This window comes from Delphinus delphis, chromosome 15, assembly GCF_949987515.2.
Source record: "Delphinus delphis chromosome 15, mDelDel1.2, whole genome shotgun sequence".
Taxonomy (NCBI): Eukaryota; Metazoa; Chordata; class Mammalia; order Artiodactyla; family Delphinidae; genus Delphinus; species Delphinus delphis.
In genome coordinates, this window is record NC_082697.1 from 85,319,890 (window position 1) to 85,339,102 (window position 19,213).

Here is a 19,213-nt window from a genome sequence, read left to right on the forward strand (position 1 = left end):
AATAGAGACACAGATGTAGAGAACAAATGTATGGACACCAATGGGGAAAGTGGTGGGGTGGTGGGGTGGGATGAACTGGGAGATTGGGATTGACATATATACACTGATAGGTATAAAACAGACAACTAATAAGAACCTGCTGTATAAAAAAATAAAATTCAAAAAAAATGCCTCTTGCTCATGATTGTTGCCATTTCAAAACATAATGTAGATACAGATTTAAGAGCTAAAACAGAGTGAGGTATGATTCGAACTAACACATTCTAGGCTTGGCAACTTCAGCATTTACTGTTCCTTAAAACTGTATTTTCGGGCTTCCCTGGTGGCACAGTGGTTGGGAGTCCACCTGCCAGTGCAGGTTCCAGCCCTGGTCGGGGAGGATCCCACGTGCTGCGGAGCAGCTGGGCCCATGTGCCGCAGCTACTGAGCCTGCGCTCTGGAGCCCACAAGTCACAACTACTGAAGCCCGCACACGTGGAGCCTGTGCTCCGCAACGAGAGGCCACTGCAGTGCAAAGCCTGCGCAGTGCGGCGAAGAGTGGCCCCCACTCACCGCAACTAGAGAAAGCCCGCGCACAGCAGCAAGGACCCAACGCAGCCAAAAATAAATAAATAAAATAAATAAATTTATTAAAAAGAAACTATTTTCATTATCCTAGTTTTAATTAAAGTATTATGTAGGGCTGGTGAGATGCAATTATGTGCAACTGACTTAAGATGTATAATAGGCTAATATTTGTAAAGAAATTCATTATTGTTGCTAGATCTGCTCATGTAAAATGAAGTGGTATTTTATTTTCAAATGAAAAATCGGTACGTAGAGTATTAAACTCTTGTCATTAAAGTTAAACACTACATTGCCAACTCAAGTGGAACCAAGTAATTGTAAGATGCCCTGGCCCATCCCTCAGGCTACTCCTTTTGCACGGGAATGGTCCTCTGGCTGTGAGGTACCCTGAATCCCAAAGCAGCAGGTGCAGTGTCAGCTGCCTGCACATGCCCAGTGACCTTCATTACATGCATCTGCATTGCATCATGATGCAGGCCTCACACTTAAGTACCCGGCTGCTGCCAGGTGTAGCCCATAACCTGGTCTCCTACTGTTTATAAGGTAACCCTTCATACAACAGTGTCACAATGACTAACAACCTGAAAGAAAATGTGAAATTCTCACAACGACCTTAGCCCTCCTCTCACTATGCCCAGTCAGGTTCCAGGATAAAGCACAATGAGCTGGAGCCCTGGTCAGCACTCCGTACACCATTCAACAAAGAGATGCAGTGCTTCCAACCTTTTACCTGCTTCTGTGGACATTAATACTAGTCTCCAGGATAATATCAGCTCAGAGGACGGGACTCCTCCTGGTGTGGTTAGAACGACCACAACAAAAAGAACTTTCTAGGCTTTAGAAATCAGCACTTGGAAAAGTCCATGGAGCATGTATAGGAGCTAAGGCAGAGGTGCTGTGCCCCAGGGCTCCAGCACGTTCTCTTCCCAGCTGGCTCTAACTCCCAGAAGACACCTACAGGCACAGCCATGCACTCAGCCACATCTATACAGGACTTTTTGAAGCAAGCATCAGGACATGATTGCTACACGCAATGTGATGCGGGTGACATGTAGCATGTACTGTCTTCACATCCTCGAACATTAGGTAGTAAATTACTTCTCACTCCATTATCCCTGGTTAAATGTCCTGACAACTCCAGGAGGAAGAGACCATTCTCCCTCTCCTAAAGGAAGCAGAGGCGCTGTGAGGTTACGTGACCTGCCCCCAGGATAGAGAGATGCCCCTGGGTGGGCGTCTTAGTCGATTCAGCCCACTATAACAAAATACCATAGATTAAGTCATTCATAAGCAAAAACATTATTTCTCACAGTTCTAGAGGCTGGGAAGTCCAAGATCAAGGGGCTGGTGAGAACCCACTTCCCAGTTCACAGACGGCCGTCTTCTCGCTGTGTCCTCGAGTGGTGGCAGGGGCGAGGAGCTCTCTGGGGTCTCTTTTATAGGGCACTCATCCCAGTATGGGGCTCCACCATCACGACCTGAGCACCTCCCAAAGGACCCACATCCACATCCAAACGCTCAGTCTACAGTGGTGGGATTCCAAGCTGCAGATGTTGGAGCCAAATGCTCAGAGGAGCAGTCCAAGGAGGTGTTCGCTGTGCTGGGCTACCCAGAGCAAGCCCCCTCCGTGCCACCAACACACGCTAACCATGTCACCTCTTCCTCCTTGCAAACCCCAGCTCCTCTGAAGCCCAGGTGACCCAGCTACAGCACTGTTTATTCCCGATGTGTCCCCTTCCTCCGCCCACTGACTGAGGAAGGAAGCTCCCGGCTTTCCATCTCCCCCAGCTCCTTCTGCCGTCATCCTGCACGGCTCAGCATCCACATCTCCGTCCACGCTCACACTGTGGCCTCGGTCCTCCACGGACATTTCCTCCACACCATCTCAGCCCCGTGCTCACGGTCACCCCCTAAACCTTGCCAGCCCCTACAGAAATTCCATTCTGAAGCCTAGCCCTCAAATGCCCCATGTCTCAGCCCAGTTTTTCTGGGAAGCAGAGCCCTGCCTGATGTGTGTGTCATCACAGGTAAGCAGGAAGGAGGGACAGGAAGAGAGAGCACAGACCAAGGAGGGCTTGATCCCACTGACTCCAGCGGTGCAGCTGTGCCTGACCCTCAGGAGGACTTCCAAGAAGCTGCACGGAGCTGTGTCCCTCGAGAGTCCAGCTGGGATCTGCTGGTCCGCACCCCTCACCTGCATACACCCATCCTGACTCACCAAGGGCCAAAGTCTACCCCCCAAGAATTTAACTTGGCCACCCTCCTGGACTGCATCACCTGATCCCTTCCAATGGAAGGGACTGGCTGGAGCGGTCACGGTGAGGATAGGACGGTCTGAGGTGCCCAGAGCACCCACTTCCTCTCAGTCCCCCACTCAGGTATCCTTCCACTTCACGGGCTGCAGTCTCCTGACTCTGCCGAATTGGACCACCCATCACCTCCTCCCTCACACAACTCCCAGACAACCAAGAGCCACCTCCCATCTGCAAACCCTCCATGTTCTTGTTCCTTGGTCCCACGTGACAGGCTACACTTCATTCTTCTTTGTAGAGCTGCCTTCTCTACAACTTTACCGTGACAATCCATGACCACAAACCGCAAAGGTGCCACTGTACTCAACTGGTCCCTAAGTCTAGCGTGTTGCTCAATTTGCTTTTGACTCTCCAGATAATTACTGAGTACCTTCACCTCTCTTCTTGTGTCACACTTCACTCTAAACTTATAACCTCATCCCAATATTCACAGAGGAAACAAAAATCCACAAGAAAACCCTCAGTTTTCCACAAGCATGTCTGCCAGACCACATGCGTCCAAACCCATATCAGGCCCTGTTCTGTAATGGAAGCTGCCCTTGACTCTATCAAAGGCTGTCCCTTGATGGGCTGCATACAGAGTGGTGAAGCCTGTGGACCACACCACACTGGGGCCCTCGTGCACGTGCTGGTGATGCGGGTGCCCATGCCACCCAGCCTCTACCTTCTCCGGGGCTCTGCCCCTCACTCACACTCTACTGCATCCTCACACTCTCCTTCTCTAGGAGAGAATTTCCATTAGCATATGAGTATTCTCTGTTATTTCCCACGTGAAGGAAAAAAAACAACCCCCTGACCTCATGGATCCTCACCATTTCTCTGCAGCCATTCTCGATAAAAATTCCCAGAGTTCTCATCTTGCTGTCTTTACTTTCTTCTCTGTTATTTAAATGTATTAAAATTGCAATTACCAAACATTTCCTAACTAGAGAAAAATAATAAAATGAAGACCAATGTTTCTAACATTCTATTTCCTCCTAGGTTCAATATTCCTTTTCCTCAAGCCCACTCTTAGTAGATCTTCCAGCAAGTACTCAGAAATGTAAATTCTCAGTCTGAAAATGTCTTCCTTTCTCCCTTACTTTTGGATATTAGTTTGGCTGGATATGAAATTCTGTGATGACAGTTATATCCTCAGGTACTATCATCTTCCCTATTATTGCTGTCAACTGTCATCTAATTGCTGTTCCATTGAGGAAATCTGAATTACATGTGTTGTTGCTTTTAAGGTTTCTTCTTTGTCTTTGAGGTTCTACAGTTACACTACAATAAGCCTAGATTTGGATTTAGTTTTATTTATCCTATTTGCAGCTTTTTCTGCTTCTTGACTCTGAGGGTTCCTCATGTTAGGAAATATTGTAACAATTATGCCGTTGAACGTGATCTAGCCCCAACTCTCTCCATTCTTTCTTTCTGGGACCTGTCTTAGGTTTCTACTGATTATCCTCTATATCTCTTTGCCTGTCTTCTGTACTTTCCATCTTTTTATCTCTGTGCCTGATTCTGAGTATTCTTCTCAGACCTACCAGAACAATATTTCTCACTTTAGCTGCAATAGTGTCTGCTCTTTCACCCATTCAATTGATTTTATAAATAAATGATTGTAGTTTTCACTTCAAGAAGTTTAGTTTTTCCCTATTTGGTTTTTTTTTTTAAGATGTTGGGGGTAGTTTATTAATTAATTTATTTTTGCTGTGTTGGGTCTTCGTTTCTGTGCGAGGGCTTTCTCTAGTTGTGGCAAGCGGGGGCCACTCTTCATCGTGGTGCGCGGGCCTCTCACTATCGCGGCCTCTCTTTTTGCGGAGCACAGGCTCCAGACGCGCAGGCTCAGTAGTTGTGGCTCACGGGCCTAGTTGCTCCGCAGCATGTGGGACCCTCCCAGACCAGGACTCGAACCCGTGTCCCCTGCATTAGCAGGCAGATTCTCAACCACTGCACCACCAGGGAAGCCCTTGGTTCTTTTTAAAATCAGCACATTAAAAGATGTTCGACATCATTAGCCATTAGGGAAATGCAAATTAAAAACACAATGAGTTGTAATTAAATATCCATCGAGATGGCTAAAATTAAAAAAATAGTGACAACATTGAATGCTAGTGAGGAAGCAAAGAAACTGGGTCATTTGTACATCGTTGGTGGGATTATAAAATGGTACACTAACTCTGGAAACAGTTTGGCATTTTCTTAAAAAAACTAAACATGCAAATACCATATAACCAGTCACTGCACTCCTGGGCATTTATCCCAGAGAAATGAAGACATGTCCACACAAAACATGTGCAAGAATATTTGCAGCAGCTTTATTCATAAGGGTGAAAAACTGTACACAGCCCAAATGTCCTTCACCTGGTGAAGGGTTACACAAGCTGTGGTATGTCCACACCATGGAAAACTACACAATAAAAAGGAACCCAGCACTCACACATGCAGTAACCTGAACAGAGAATTATGCTGAGTGAAAAACGCCAATCCTAAAAGCTTACAGACTGCACAATGCCATTTATCAAACATCCTCTAAATGATACAATTATAGAAATGGGGAACAGATTCATGATTGCCAGGATTTAGGGTGGGGACAAAGGCTGGGGGAAAGTAGCTGTTGGTATAAACAGGCAACGTGAGGGGTCCTGTGGTGATGGGACTGTTCTGTGTTTTGAGTGTATCAACATCAATATCCTGGCTATGACGCGGCACCACAACTCTACGAGGTCTCACCTGGCTGTGACGCTACACCACAGCTCTAAAGGCCTCACCTGGCTGTGATGCTGCACCACAGCTCTGCGAGGTCTCACCTGTGACGCTACACCACAGCTCTATGAGGTCTCACCTGGCTGTGATGCTGCACCACAGCTCTACGAGGTCTCACCTGTGATGCTGCACCACAGCTCTGCGAGGTCTCACCTGTGATGCTCCACCACAGCTCTGCGAGGTCTCACCTGTGATGCTGCACCACAGCTCTATGAGGTCTCACCTGGCTGTGATGCTGCACCACAGCTCTATGAGGTCTCACCTGGCTGCAATGCTGCACCACAGCTCTGCGAGGTCTCACCTGGCTGTGAGCTCTACTACAGCTCTACAAGGCCTCACCAGGTAGGGGAACTGTTTAAAGGGCGTATGGGATCTCCCTGTATTACTTCTTAACAACTGTATGTGAATCTACAATTAGCTCAAAATATTAAGTTTAATTAAAAATGAGGAAAAAACAAATACTGTATGATTTCACTTATATGAGGGACCCACTGGAGTCAAATTCAGAGAGACAGAAAGTAGAAGGGTGGGTGCCAAGAGCAGGGGGAGTGGGGAGTGGAGAGTTACCCTTTAACGGGGACAGAGCTGCAGTTTCACAAGACGAAAGAGTTCCGAAGATCGGTGGTGGTGATGGCGGCGCGACAATGTGAATGCGTTTAATGCCGCTGACTTTACGTGGAAAACAGTTAAGACGGTAAATGTCATGCGACACATATTTTAGCACAATTTCAAACAATTTTCCAAAAACTAAAACCACAGCTCTTCCAAAGGCGTCCCACTGTATGTGGAATAAAACTCAGATTTCCTTCCATATTCTGGCACCTCCAGGATCCCATTTCCTTTCTCGGCCCCTCCTCTTTCCACTCTCTTCGCCCGCTGTTCACGAGGCCCTAAGCGCCAGACCACAGTTTAGCAAACACAACAGGCTTTGTATTTGCCTTTGCATGTATGTGGCCCCGGTGCTCAGAATATTCGTCCTCCAGATGTGTGCACGGCTAGATCTTTCAGACATGAGCCCGAGAGAGCAGGGCAGCACAGAGGCAAAGTGTGGGCTCAAGAGTCGAAGGCTCTAACACTAACCAGCTGCTGGCCTCTCTCTGTCGTTCCTGTCAGCAAAGTGACGATAATAACAGTACAACCCATGGGGTGCTGTGAGGATTCAATGAATCATTATAGAGAAAACACTTAAAACAGTGCCTGGTACTCAAAAAATATTTAATAACAATCATTATTAATACCACCTCGAGAATATCACAGAAATTATGTCGAATGAAAGAAGGCAGAAACAAAAGAGCTCATATGCCATGATTCTATTTAGAAGCAATTCTAGCATAAGCAAACTAACCTATGGTAATAGAACGAGATTAGCAGGTGGGGGGGGCAGGGACCAGGGGTAAGAACTGCCCTGGGGAACTTGCTTAGGGTAGTGATTACATCCGTGTACACAATTGTTAAAATTCATCAACCTGTGTGCTTAAAATCTGCACATTGTGTTGTATGTAAATTACAACTCAATAGAGTGTCACCTTAAAATGTCACCTGCATGGAGAGGCGTCCTTGACCACTCGAGGCAGAGTGCCCACCTCCCTCCCCTCCCGCTCAGTTCTCTCCTGTTCCGCCCTCCATTTCCCTCATAGATTTCATCATCCCCAAAAGAACCCTGGTTATTAACCTGTTTCCACACTGAACCATAACTCAGCAAAGGCAGAAGCTTCGATGTCCTCATGCTGCTTCCTGTCCCGAGCAGCTACAACAGTGCTTGGCACAAAACAAGTGCTCAGTAAGCATCTACTGAGTACAGGAAGGAGGAAAGAGAGGGAGGGAGAGACAGGCCTGGCCCTGAGCACCCTCCCATGAGCATAGCTGGTGTGAACACCAGAAAGGACCTCAGAGGTCTTTCATGTCACCTTCTTCATTTTGTTTTTTTTTTTTTTTTGCGGTAAGCGGGCCTCTCACTGTTGTGGCCTCTCCCGTTGCGGAGCACAGGCTCCGGACGCGCAGGCTCAGCGGCCATGGCTCACGGGCCCAGCCGCTCCGCGGCATGTGGGATCTTCCCGGACTGGGGCACGAACCCGCGTCCCCTGCACCGGCAGGCAGACTCTCAACCACTGTGCCACCAGGGAAACCCAACCTTCCTCATTTTTGACATGAGAAAATTGAGGCAAAGGAGAGTAAGTTTCCCAAGGTCAGAATTAATGGTGGAAGCAGGTCTGGAGCCCGTTATCTCCTAGTCTTTCTTTACTTATACCAAATATGACTCAATTCACACGTACAGACATACTCTATAAACATTCACAAAATGCCTACAAAACATAATATAAAAATTTTAAAAGCATATTATTTTGAAAACCCAGTTAACTATAAAAATATCATTACAACCAGATCTACTTCCTTCAAGCATTAAGCTGTGACTTCCAATACATGTGCTAATTTAAACAAATCTTTCTTGCAGCAATTGAAATGGTAATAGGTGAATGGATGTTCAAGGATTTAAGCATAGACAATCATGAGTCAGACCGTTTCTAAGTCACCTGGAATGCTGTTTGCTGCCCATACTTCACAATTCAGATCATTCCTGGCAAGTCGTCTCACAAAGCTGACTGGAGCTTTGAAATATTTAATCTATAAACCACGCATTCCTAGGAAAACACATGCCAGTACACTTGTGCTTACACATTCCTGTCAGGTAGGCTACAGGATGCAGTTTGAGCACAAGAACCTGCAATTAAGCAAAAGAATGGAATTGCACAGGACGAGTTTCTGCGTCCTAATCTGATAACTGCCGACACAAATTACTTCCCGGAGGTCAGAGAAATACTGCATGACAGCAACATTCACATTTCATATTTTGAGAAATATAAGGAAACAAAGAACATCTATCTAAACTGAAATAACACAGAACAATTTTATTATCAAATTAGACTGTATTTGTAAGACAAGGCTATAATCATCTTTGATACCCAAAGACAGCAAACTAACTGTTCGGATTCAGTAAATCAGAAAAATAAACAGGCACTTTTTTCATCTTCTCAGATAAATAAAACCTATAATTACCAATTCATAATTCTGAGTATAACTTATTCTCAATTCTTTCAAAATACTGTTTGTTTTCCCAAGATATATTTCTCCTTCATCAGCACCGTTTTCTCCTGAGGTTTGCTGTGCCATTTTCTTCCCTTTTTTGGTGAGGATGTTTACAGATATTACATGATTTTTCTTCACATTTCTTCATTCATTCATTCACTTTCCAATATTGCATTTCTGCTCTGCATAACACCAGGCCAGACAGAGTTATAAAAACAAAGACATTTTAGATGGTCAATACCCAGGGGAGGTGAAAGCCACTTGCGGAGACAGGACCTACACATACAACACGGGGTTCATGACTCTCACTAGCTAAAGACTCCAGGTGAGATGTTGAGAGAAAGAGCTGCTGAGCCTGGCACGTGAAGGTCATGGGTGTAGACCCTCAGCTTAACTGCTCCTGGCCTGAGACTGCTGTTGTCCCACCTCCCCAACTTATTAGCTCCCTACGGAGTCTGCTACCTTCACCCGCTTTGCCATGTTACCTAACAAATTCAACTGTTCCAGACATTAGGACCTGGATATCCTTGGGAGGCCATGAAAGTGCCGCCTTGGTCCCTGCTCCTTGGGCCTTGGGAGCAGCCCTGGTTACCACCCTGTCCTCTCCTTCTGGTGGTTTGGTTCTGTAGTTCTCTAAATACGCCAACATATTTTCTTTTTGCTTAGCCAGAGCCATCCTCTGTAACTTGCAGCTAAGGGCATCTTAAGTGAAACGATAGAACTCTTTGGGCTTTGCTAACTGGCGTATGTAGTCCATACACAGCTTTAAAGACCTATAAATATCAACACGGCAACAACCCCCAAGTTTAACCAAGATCTCTTGGCTAACCTTGAGTCTGATATATACAACTATCTAACGACTGGACCCCCTTGGCCACCTACTAGCACATCACACTTAACATGTCCGACACGAATTTCAGACACCACCACCAACCCCCCGCACACAGACCAGCACTGTTTCACCCCAAATCATCTTCCCATTTCAGGAAATGGTAACTCCATCCTATCAGTTGCTGAGGCCAAAATTCTTGAGTTACCCATGGCTTCTCTCCTCTCATACCCTACATCCAGTCCAATGGGAAATCCCATTGTTTCTACTTTCAAACTATATCAGCATCTGACACTTCTCACCACCCTGATCCGAGCCACCTGAATTACTGCAGAAACCCCTCACAGGCCTCCTGGCTTCTGATTCTGTCACCCACCCTACAGCCTGTTCTTAACATAATTCCCTCTTTTTTTTTAAATTTAATAAATTTATTTATTTATTTCTGGCTGTGTTGGGTCTTTGTTGCTGCATGCGGGCTTTCTCTAGTTGCGGCGAGTAGGGGCTACTCTTCGTTGTGGTGCATGGGCTTCTCATTGTGGTGGCTTCTCTTGTTGCGGAGCATGGGATCTAGGCACGTGGGTTCCAGTAGTTGTGGTTCGCAGGCTCCGTAGTTGTGGCGCACGGGCTTAGCTGTTCCGCGGCATGTGGGATCTTCCCAGACCAGGGATCGGACCTGTGTCCCTTGCGTTGGCAGGCAGACTCTTAACCACTGCGCTGCCAGGGAAGTCCCTGTTCTCAACATAATTCTTAATAGAAGAACCAAGTGAGATTGCATCACTCCTCTGCTCAGATCCTCAGAGCAAACGCCCAGCTCCTCACTATGGCTAAGTAATCTGGTTCTGGAATCTGGCCCCAGGGCCCTGATCACCTCATCTCCAGCCCTCTCCCTGGCTCCACGCCAGCCCCACTGGCCTCCCTGCTGCTGCTCAAACACGCCAGCACGGTCCTCCCTCAGAGCTTTCACACATGCTCTTCTCACCAATACACCCCTGTGCCTCACTCCCTGGATTCATTCAGGGCTCTGCTCATAGTCTAGTACCCGAGAGGCCTTCTCTGATTTCATGTCTAAAATGGCCACCACCCCATCCTGCGCCCCTACTCTGTCACCCTGCTCTGTGTTCTCCTCACTACGTGTCATCAGCTGGCATATCCTACACTCATCAGGCTGGCATCTGTTTCCTTCCAGGTGGACGTAGGCTCCCTGAGGACAGGATCTTTCTTTTGTTTACTGCTGTCTATTCAGAGTATGCCCTGCACAAGGACCTGGTGAATGAATGAAAAACAATGCCCAAATTGCAGTCAGAACTTTGCTAGTTTTTCATTCAGCCTTTCTCATATGAATGTGAAGCAGCTCAGGTGCCACGACTCTTCTGGAAATGATGATGAATTTCTGCTATTTTTCCTACACAGTCTATTCTTTTTTTTTTTTTTTTTTTAGCGGTACACGGGCCTCTCACTGTTGTGGCCTCTCCCGTTGTGGAGCACAGGCTCCGGACGCGCAGGCTCAGCGGCCATGGCTCACGGGCCTAGCCGCTCCGTGGCATGTGGGATCTTCCCAGACCGGGGCACGAACCCGTGTCCCCTGCATCGGCAGGCGGACTCTCAACCACTGCGCCACCAGGGAAGCCCTACACAGTCTATTCTTCATTCAACAATATGCAGCCGAAGAACAAGGAGCCCCTCACAGGGTGCCGCATTCTGCACATGGTCATCACCCCTGTGTCTCTCGCTGCCATCCACCCTGCGCTAAGGTAACTGATGATCCCTGTATCGAGATAATTTCTGTCTCCATCTCCCCCTAGACCTCTGAATTTAATAAAGTCCATGCCTTAATTGGAGGGCCACATTTGCCTTCTCTTTGTCAAAAATTTCTGAAGACAGGGAGCAACAGACCTCATACGGAAAGGATAAACAATGCACATGCAGGGGCGCTCACTGTTGGCGAGGGGGTGTGTGTGCGCGAGTCCGTGGCTCACGGCAAACCCAGGCTAACCTATAGCATTTCAAATTGAAACCTGGTGTTCTAAAAAGGGAGGAAAAAGTTGAAAGCAGTGTAAGGAGAAAATACAGCAAAAGCACGAAGAAGGTTCAGCAAAGTAAAGTGAAAAGAAGAATTAGCCTGATGCAGAAGAGAGCATGAGATTTATAGCCAGACAGACATGGGTTTGAGTCCCAGCTCTGCCATTTGTCAGCTGTGTGCCCTTGGGTGGGTCATGTAACGTCTCCAATCTTCAGTTCCGATGGCTAATTATACCTGCCTCAGAAGGCAAACGTGAGGATTACAGAAGGTATGTTTAGAGTAGTCCTCAATACATAACAGCTGCTGTTACAATTATTAATAGACTACTCAACTCATTTTTCAAGTTAAGGAACATTAAACTTACTGTTTCCCTTGAAAATGAAGAAAAAGCCTAAAGCTCACAGTTTTAAGGTCATGAGATAATATTAAAAAATACAGGGGTGGGGTGGCAAGATGAGGTTCTCCCTCCCCATGACAAAGGGACGTCTCTCCCCTGTGTTAGGGAGCTGACCTCAGATAACCAGGCTAAAAGCAGGAGGAGAGGCTTGACCTGTTTCGACAGGTGCAGAACACTTTGAGCCAGACGTTCCATTTGGAAATGATACCTGGTGGCACAGAACAGAGCTAATGCCATCTGAGTTCTGTCTGCCAACCGTCTGGGCAGAGGCATAAATGCCCTTCCATCTGATGTCCAAGCTGAACTTTATTAGATGTGTAAAGTAATACGTCTCTGAATGATGCATAAACTTGTGGAGAAAACCATGCAAGTGCTGATTTATGGTATCTTGCACAGCAGGTACTTAAATAGATATGGGGGTGATGATGAGGTGGAAAATATGAAACTAAAGGACCTTGAGAAAGTGTAAATATCCATGATCAGCCTCATCTCATCTCTTAAATAAAAAAAGCTATACAGGCATATTATTCCACTGAGATTGGAGATTCATCAATAGCTTCATGGTTGTAAGCAGACCGTTTGTTTGCTATGACACTAAGTTAAAGCCCTACTAGCGTCTTTGCCTTATTAGCTCACCAGGAATTAAACAGTCTTTAGCAAGAACTTGCAAGTTAAAGAAAAACCAGCTTATAAAATTAAGAGTTATTTCATTCTGTATCCTTTTATACTTCTTGAGTAAATGCTGTCTCACGAACATAGCTAGACCACAGGTTAACAAATGAATTACTCTGTAGTTGTATGCTGCTGAGTTAAAATAATCCTTCCACCGTTGACATTAGTTAGAAGCTCCAGTGTTTGAGAGGAAGCCTAATTCAATCTACCCACCCCTCCTTGTACCAACTCTTCCCCAGCACTCATCCCACCTTTGCCCAGCCACACTGTGCTCAACACTAGGACCTTCCAGAATATTTTACAAGAATCTCTCTCAGCTGCTTTTTTCTTTTCAGCCTAACAGTCTTCTAAGAGAATGAGAAATTGATCCTCGTCTTTGTTTCACCCCAACTCCAGAGGCATTTGTTATAGTTGGAATGAATATAAAGGTGGATACATAAGCAACTTTTAATAAAATAAAGAAAAAGGATAGAAGTTATCCCATTTTTCCAACGTAATTTATATTTTTACTAGAATCTTAAAATATGGATTTTACATATTTCAATATTTCTCCTGTTTCCAATAACCAAAACAGAAACATTTGCTAAATAAGCTTAAGAACTGTGTGGGCTCAAGCAGAGCTCTGACGCCCGAGTGGAAGAGCGGCAACACTGGACCTAGAGAAGGGACTGCACGGATGCTCAGATGGGGAGAAAGCACGTTTGAAAACTGTTCAGCCAATTGCCTTCACATATCCTTTTTGGGGGAAAAAAAGCGCATTTTCTTCTCACAATTTTCTTTTGTCTGAGTGCAACCATCTGATGGCATAAATATTTGACGTCTAGCCCAAGCTTATAGCATTTCACAATTCTTTCAGAAACGTCCATCCTCAAAGTCTTTATATTCGGTATATTATCTTTAAATTACCTTGCAAAATGCCCACTTATAAAATATATACCAAATGTTCTTTTTAATCACTTAAAGCTCCAAATGCAGAAACTGTTTGGCATTAGATAAATATCTTAAATGTGAAATAGGCAAGAACACCTTGAAATAATGCTTAACTAATCACAAGGCAACTACTCTACAGTAGATGCGTGAACCACTAATTAGACAAAAGGAAATAAAACTGTCATGGTAGGATAAAAGGATAGAGAGAAATAAGCAGCAATTACTGTTTTATCGTCAGAGAAAGTAGCATCAAACACGGCTCAGTAAGAGGGAAAAACCCCACAGCTCTATGAGTAAATACGAGCGCTCATTAAATCAGTACTTGGCGCTAAACACAACTCAGGATGAAAATGACATCCCAGAAGTGCATTCAAAAAAGGAAAAAAAATACCATAAAGAGTATGTAAAGGTGCTTTAGTTAGGCTATGCGGCATATTAAAGAATAATATCACATGACAATTTTCTTAAACTGCTTAAAAATTTCCAAGCCAGTCTTCAAATAGCTGTTTATTAAGGATTGAGGTAGGTCTACTAGACCAGGTTAGTCTTTTCAAAGTTTAATTGGTATACTTAATATGGAAATGGTACCAACAAGTGTAATGAGATGTATTTTAAACTTTAAAGTTTGGAACAACTTACATTCTGTTGCTTGGAATAATCTTGTGCCCTTCTCTGAACCAAGTCACTTGAGGTCTGGGGCAGCTGGCGATGGGCAGTAAGTTGAGTACAGCTGCATGTCCTTGAGAGACCATTTCTCTCTGATCTGTATCCACGAAATTTCCCATATCTGCAAAGAAAAATCAGACCTTTTAAGTTTCAGAAAATTCTTTTTTGAGGGGGTGGGAGGTCAAAGATGGAAATAACTATATTTTATTGCAAAGTCACCAATGTTGCTATAATTAAGCAGTAAGACCAGAGGCGAGCAGTAATGCTGATGAGTGCAGACTGGGTGGTAAAGTGGAGCATAAGGCAAAGCATGTGCCTCCAAAGTACCCACGAAGTGCGCGAATCAGCAGAACTTCATGGTCTTTGTGTCGCTGCAATAATACAATGAAATGTTTGCAACCAATTTTAATATTGAAATAAATTGTGGGAAAGCATCCTCATGCCACATGAAGCATTTTCCCAGAAATGGTAATAAAATGATTTCAGACATCCCCCGGCTCCCAGATCTCTCCAGCTGGTTCTACCCAGGCACCCGCCGCTGTCCTGCTCAGTTTCTCCTTTTCTTTGTTTCTGGGGTGAATGCTCCCTAAAAGATCTTTTGGGAGAAATATTTAACCATTGATTCATTTTTAGAGGGTTCTCCAAACCCCATACTACTGACTTAATTGGGGGCAGGTAGGTTTTGTTCCAGTCTTTGTGCTACTGGTTTACAACATTTAAAAAATGAGATCACAGGAAAAAAACCCCGGTCTTTAGAATGTGGGTATATGTGGCCAATTTTTAAATCAGTACCATTTGATAGTTTTTAAGAATTTCCATATTATGATTAGCTACAGATATATGTTCACACACGCTGATACGGCATATACACTACATTTTTGTCTGAACGCATATAAATTTGGAACAGTCCATAAAAGATCTCTGTTATCAACGGATTTGTGATCCAGAAGAAATTATTGACTATGTTACAAGCAGTGTTTAATAGCCTAGGAAAAGATGAAACAAATGAAACAGATTAGGAAAATATGCACGGTTATTTTAAAATAAAGTGAAATTTGTTATCAAAGAGAAGGAGAAAAGAGATAAAATCTAGCGCTAGAGGTAAAGGATAGAAACAAGGATATTATATTAAACAATTTATTAAATATAATAAATTCTAAGCTTATTCAAATATGTTTGGGGTATTGACCTTAATTTTTTATTTATGAATTATGTTTTCAATTATTCAATTGAATAAAAGTTCTGAATTATTCTGAAGACAGGTTTAGTTGAGTGACTTCACCAACACGGTTCAGAAAAATGTAAGCCTCCCTAGTAATTAAAACTATAACTAAACATGTATAGCAACAGCACCTTACCCAGTCACTAGTAATTACCATAGAAAAGTAGAATAACTAGAAATTATTTTAATTTATACAGTAACACTGAAAACCACAAGCCTTAACTGGGGTCAAAATGACATATGAGAAAATATTGTCATCATTGGTTCACACACCCCAATTTAGGAGCTTTTTAGAGTTCTCTAAATCTATTATAACATATTTATATGTAATTTAAAATTTCTTAACACTTCTTGCTTTCTTTTAAATGAAGAGACATTTTGGTAGTAAATTCAAAATATAATAAAGCCTACAGGCCATTTTAGCTGGACCCTACCCATCACAGATTTTGGACTAGGAAAGTATTAAATGTTTTGCATCAGCCAACTTCCCTCTCCACATCCTCCTAAAGACTACACCAAAATTCAAGGCCCCTGCGTTCTGATATCCCCTCCAGTTACTTTCAAATGTTTCATTCTCCAAAATGGCCTGCCCAGTAGAGAATTAATTCACTACAGCATTAATACATGCTATCCACGTACTTTTTGTTGTGCAGCTGAAGGATTTCTAAACAAATCACTGGGAAGAATTGAATATGAATTGATAAAATTTAACTAATTGGATTTAATCTTTTATTTTAAAAATATCTGAACCTGGATATGATAAAAGCTAAGAGCAGCTAACTCATAAAACAGAAGGCATCTTGCTCATTTTCTAAATCCTCAACAGAGCCTTATCTATTGAATTGAAAACAGTGGCATTTACCTCATTAGCCCCAGATCATCGTCAGACCAGCTGCATTAGCTATTTACTTCTCTCAATCGATTTTAGGAACTATACTATTCCAATAGAACCCAAGATAGAAACTCGACTCCCACCGTGGTTAAAGTGGTTTTGCTTAGTGTTTTGTTATTTAACGTTTGTAGATCTTTTCAGTGGTCACGTACATGCGACTTGAACTTCTGATCTTCTCTGCAAGAGGGCTCCCATTCTGTTTCGAACCACACAGCGGTAAAACCCAGCATCCAGCCTCTGTAAAGATGGAATAACATACCTGCCAAACACCAAAAAGCAGTGTTAATGGTTCCGTACCTAGGCAGCCAGCCTTGGCATCTCATCTAGTATACTTTGGTATCTAGTACCAAAAATATTGACTCTTTGATAAACTAATATCTATGCAAGCTTTCCCTGATCTACACACTTACTGCAACTGCAATTGATTTGTGAGATTATTTACTTGCTATTTGTCTCTCCAACTAGACTGTAAATATCACATGAAGCTAGGTTCTGGAACTGTCTTGTTCACCATTGTACCCCTGTGCCATCACGTAGTATCAATAGATATCACTCAAAACTGCCTGAATAAGAACTGCTAAATAGCTAAAAATCATTCCAAGTAAACCAGACCTTTCAATGTTTTTTTTATAATTCTATCTCTCAGAATTTCTAAAAATTATTTCTAGAACTGGCAATGGTCTTCACATAATGTGTTGTGTCATTCTGCATCAAAGTTCAAACAATGCAGGATGAGACACAGGTGTCATTCAGGCAAAGCAAGCAGTGACATCAGGGCACAACTCCCCTCTCCAGTCCCCACAGCGAGCAGACATCTCCCAACACCATTTACACACTTTCCTTACTTCACATATGGCTTGACATTAACTTCTAAAACTTTTTTGATTGACTGGGAGGTTATTTCATTTGTATTTTCCATTCCTATGACTATAAGCAACCATCCCTCAAATCAATGCCTTTCTAAAAACGTCAGTAAATTTTATAGGGGGGACAAAGTAGCTAGAAGATACAGTTTCCATAAAAGCCCTGGTTTAGGTTTATGGTTAGTTTTACAATTCAGGATATTTTTAAATCCACGAACAAGCAGGAGGTACAACCGAGGACCACTTCATGTGAGTTCTGCAGCTCCAGAGCTCAAACCTTTTGTGCTACCTAGAAGAGTGCATTTAATTGGTTTCTAAGCCATATTCACCAAAAATCAAGAATAAGGGGCTTCCCTGGTGGCGCAGTGGTTGAGAATCTGCCTGCCAATGCAGGGGACACGGGTTCGAGCCCTGGTCTGGGAGGATCCCACATGCCGCGGAGCAACTGCGCCCGTGAGCCACAACTACTGAGCCTGCGTGTCTGGAGCCTGTGCTCCGCAACAGGAGAGGCCGCGATAGTAAGAGGCCCGCGATGAAGAGTGGCCCCCACTTGCCGCAACTGGAGAAAGCCCTCGCACAAAACGAAGACCCAACACAGCAATCAATCAATCAATCAATCAATAAAAGACTAAGGCTTGATTTTCACACATGGGAGGGTGCCTATCCTAAGAAACAATAAGAGCTAAAACCCAATCAAATAGGAGCCTGCTTTCCAAAAAAAAGAGAAAACACAGTGATGCTATGCTTTCTAAAAACATGTTCTGATAATAGTTATCTTCAAGTTAAAAATATTTCCTCTTACAAAGTATAATCAGAGAAACCTAAAAAAAAAAAAAAAAATCAGGTAAAAGGCACCAAGTATGGTATGCTTCATTTGCTCAGATCTTACACATACCTTAACATCACCTATATCCAACTAATCGCGCCTCTTTTTATTCAAGTATGTCCAATTAGTCAACTGGAAAAAGGAACTGATAGGCATAATTTTTAAATGAATGAAACATTTGGACGATACAGGTAATTCAGTATTAAGCAAATATTAATCAGAGCGTGTTTACCCTCTGATAACCATCTTGAGATCTTACGAGCAAGATTAATAAAATATTTTATGAAAAAATACTGCTGAGTCTCAGTCTTCAAAATTTTATTCTATTCTGAGGAATGGTTTATCTCAAACAAAAAATTAATTAGTGCAGACAATCAGGACAATACCAAACTGAACACAAAGAGTCAAAATGCCATTTATTTAAATTACAAATCAAGACTAGAAGGATGAGCAGCTTTGATTACACACTATGATTGTAATTAGGAGAGATTTTGAGATTAGGTTAAAACAAAGTCAATAAAAGCTTTTGGAAAAGAAATAACACAAGTTATTGGAGTACATATTTGAAAAACTACAAGAGCAGTTTCATCATTGCAAGCTAACCACATTTATACGATTGTTATTCATTTCATTTTTCCTTTTTTGCAGTATCCTGAATAGATTTTATATTCTTTTTGTTTGTTTGTTTTGGTTTTTTTGTTTGTTTTGGTTTTGTGGTACGAGGGCCTCTCACTGCTGTGGCCTCTCCCGTTGCGGAGCACAGGCTCCGGATGTGCAGGCTCAGCGGCCATGGTGCACGGGCTCAGCCGCTCCACGGCATGTGGGATCTTCCCGGACCGGGGCACGAACCCGCGTCCCCTGCATCGGCAGGCGGACTCTCAACCACTGCGCCACCAGGGAAGCCCTAGATTTTATACTCCTATGAATTTCTATAGTAATCCTGTGTACTAATGCACAAAAACAGCACTGCTTTCAAACAACTGGGAGAAACAGATACAAAACTGAATATTAGGCATATGCTGTTTTGTACTGTCTCTTTAGTCTAATGTCTCACCAGGGAAAAAATATACAAAAAAGTGGCAAAGTACTCCACCTATTACAGGAATTCCTACACAAATTATGTTTACCCAACAGATGGGACTATTCACTGGAAGCCTACTGTTTACAAACACACATTTTTAAGCA

At 43.5% G+C, this 19,213-nt stretch overlaps 1 protein-coding gene across 1 annotated transcript in view; it reads right to left on the reverse strand.

Annotated features, from left to right (window-relative positions):
- Positions 1-19,213, reverse strand: part of SDK1 (sidekick cell adhesion molecule 1) — a 529,423-nt gene that overhangs the window by 498,027 nt on the left and 12,183 nt on the right. Inside the window, exons 2-3 of the mRNA XM_060032516.1 lie at positions 16,492-16,598; positions 14,199-14,346 (exon numbers count right to left, since the gene is read on the reverse strand). Coding sequence (XP_059888499.1) covers positions 14,199-14,346; positions 16,492-16,598 — 255 coding nt within the window. The remainder of the gene's footprint in view (positions 1-14,198; positions 14,347-16,491; positions 16,599-19,213) is intronic.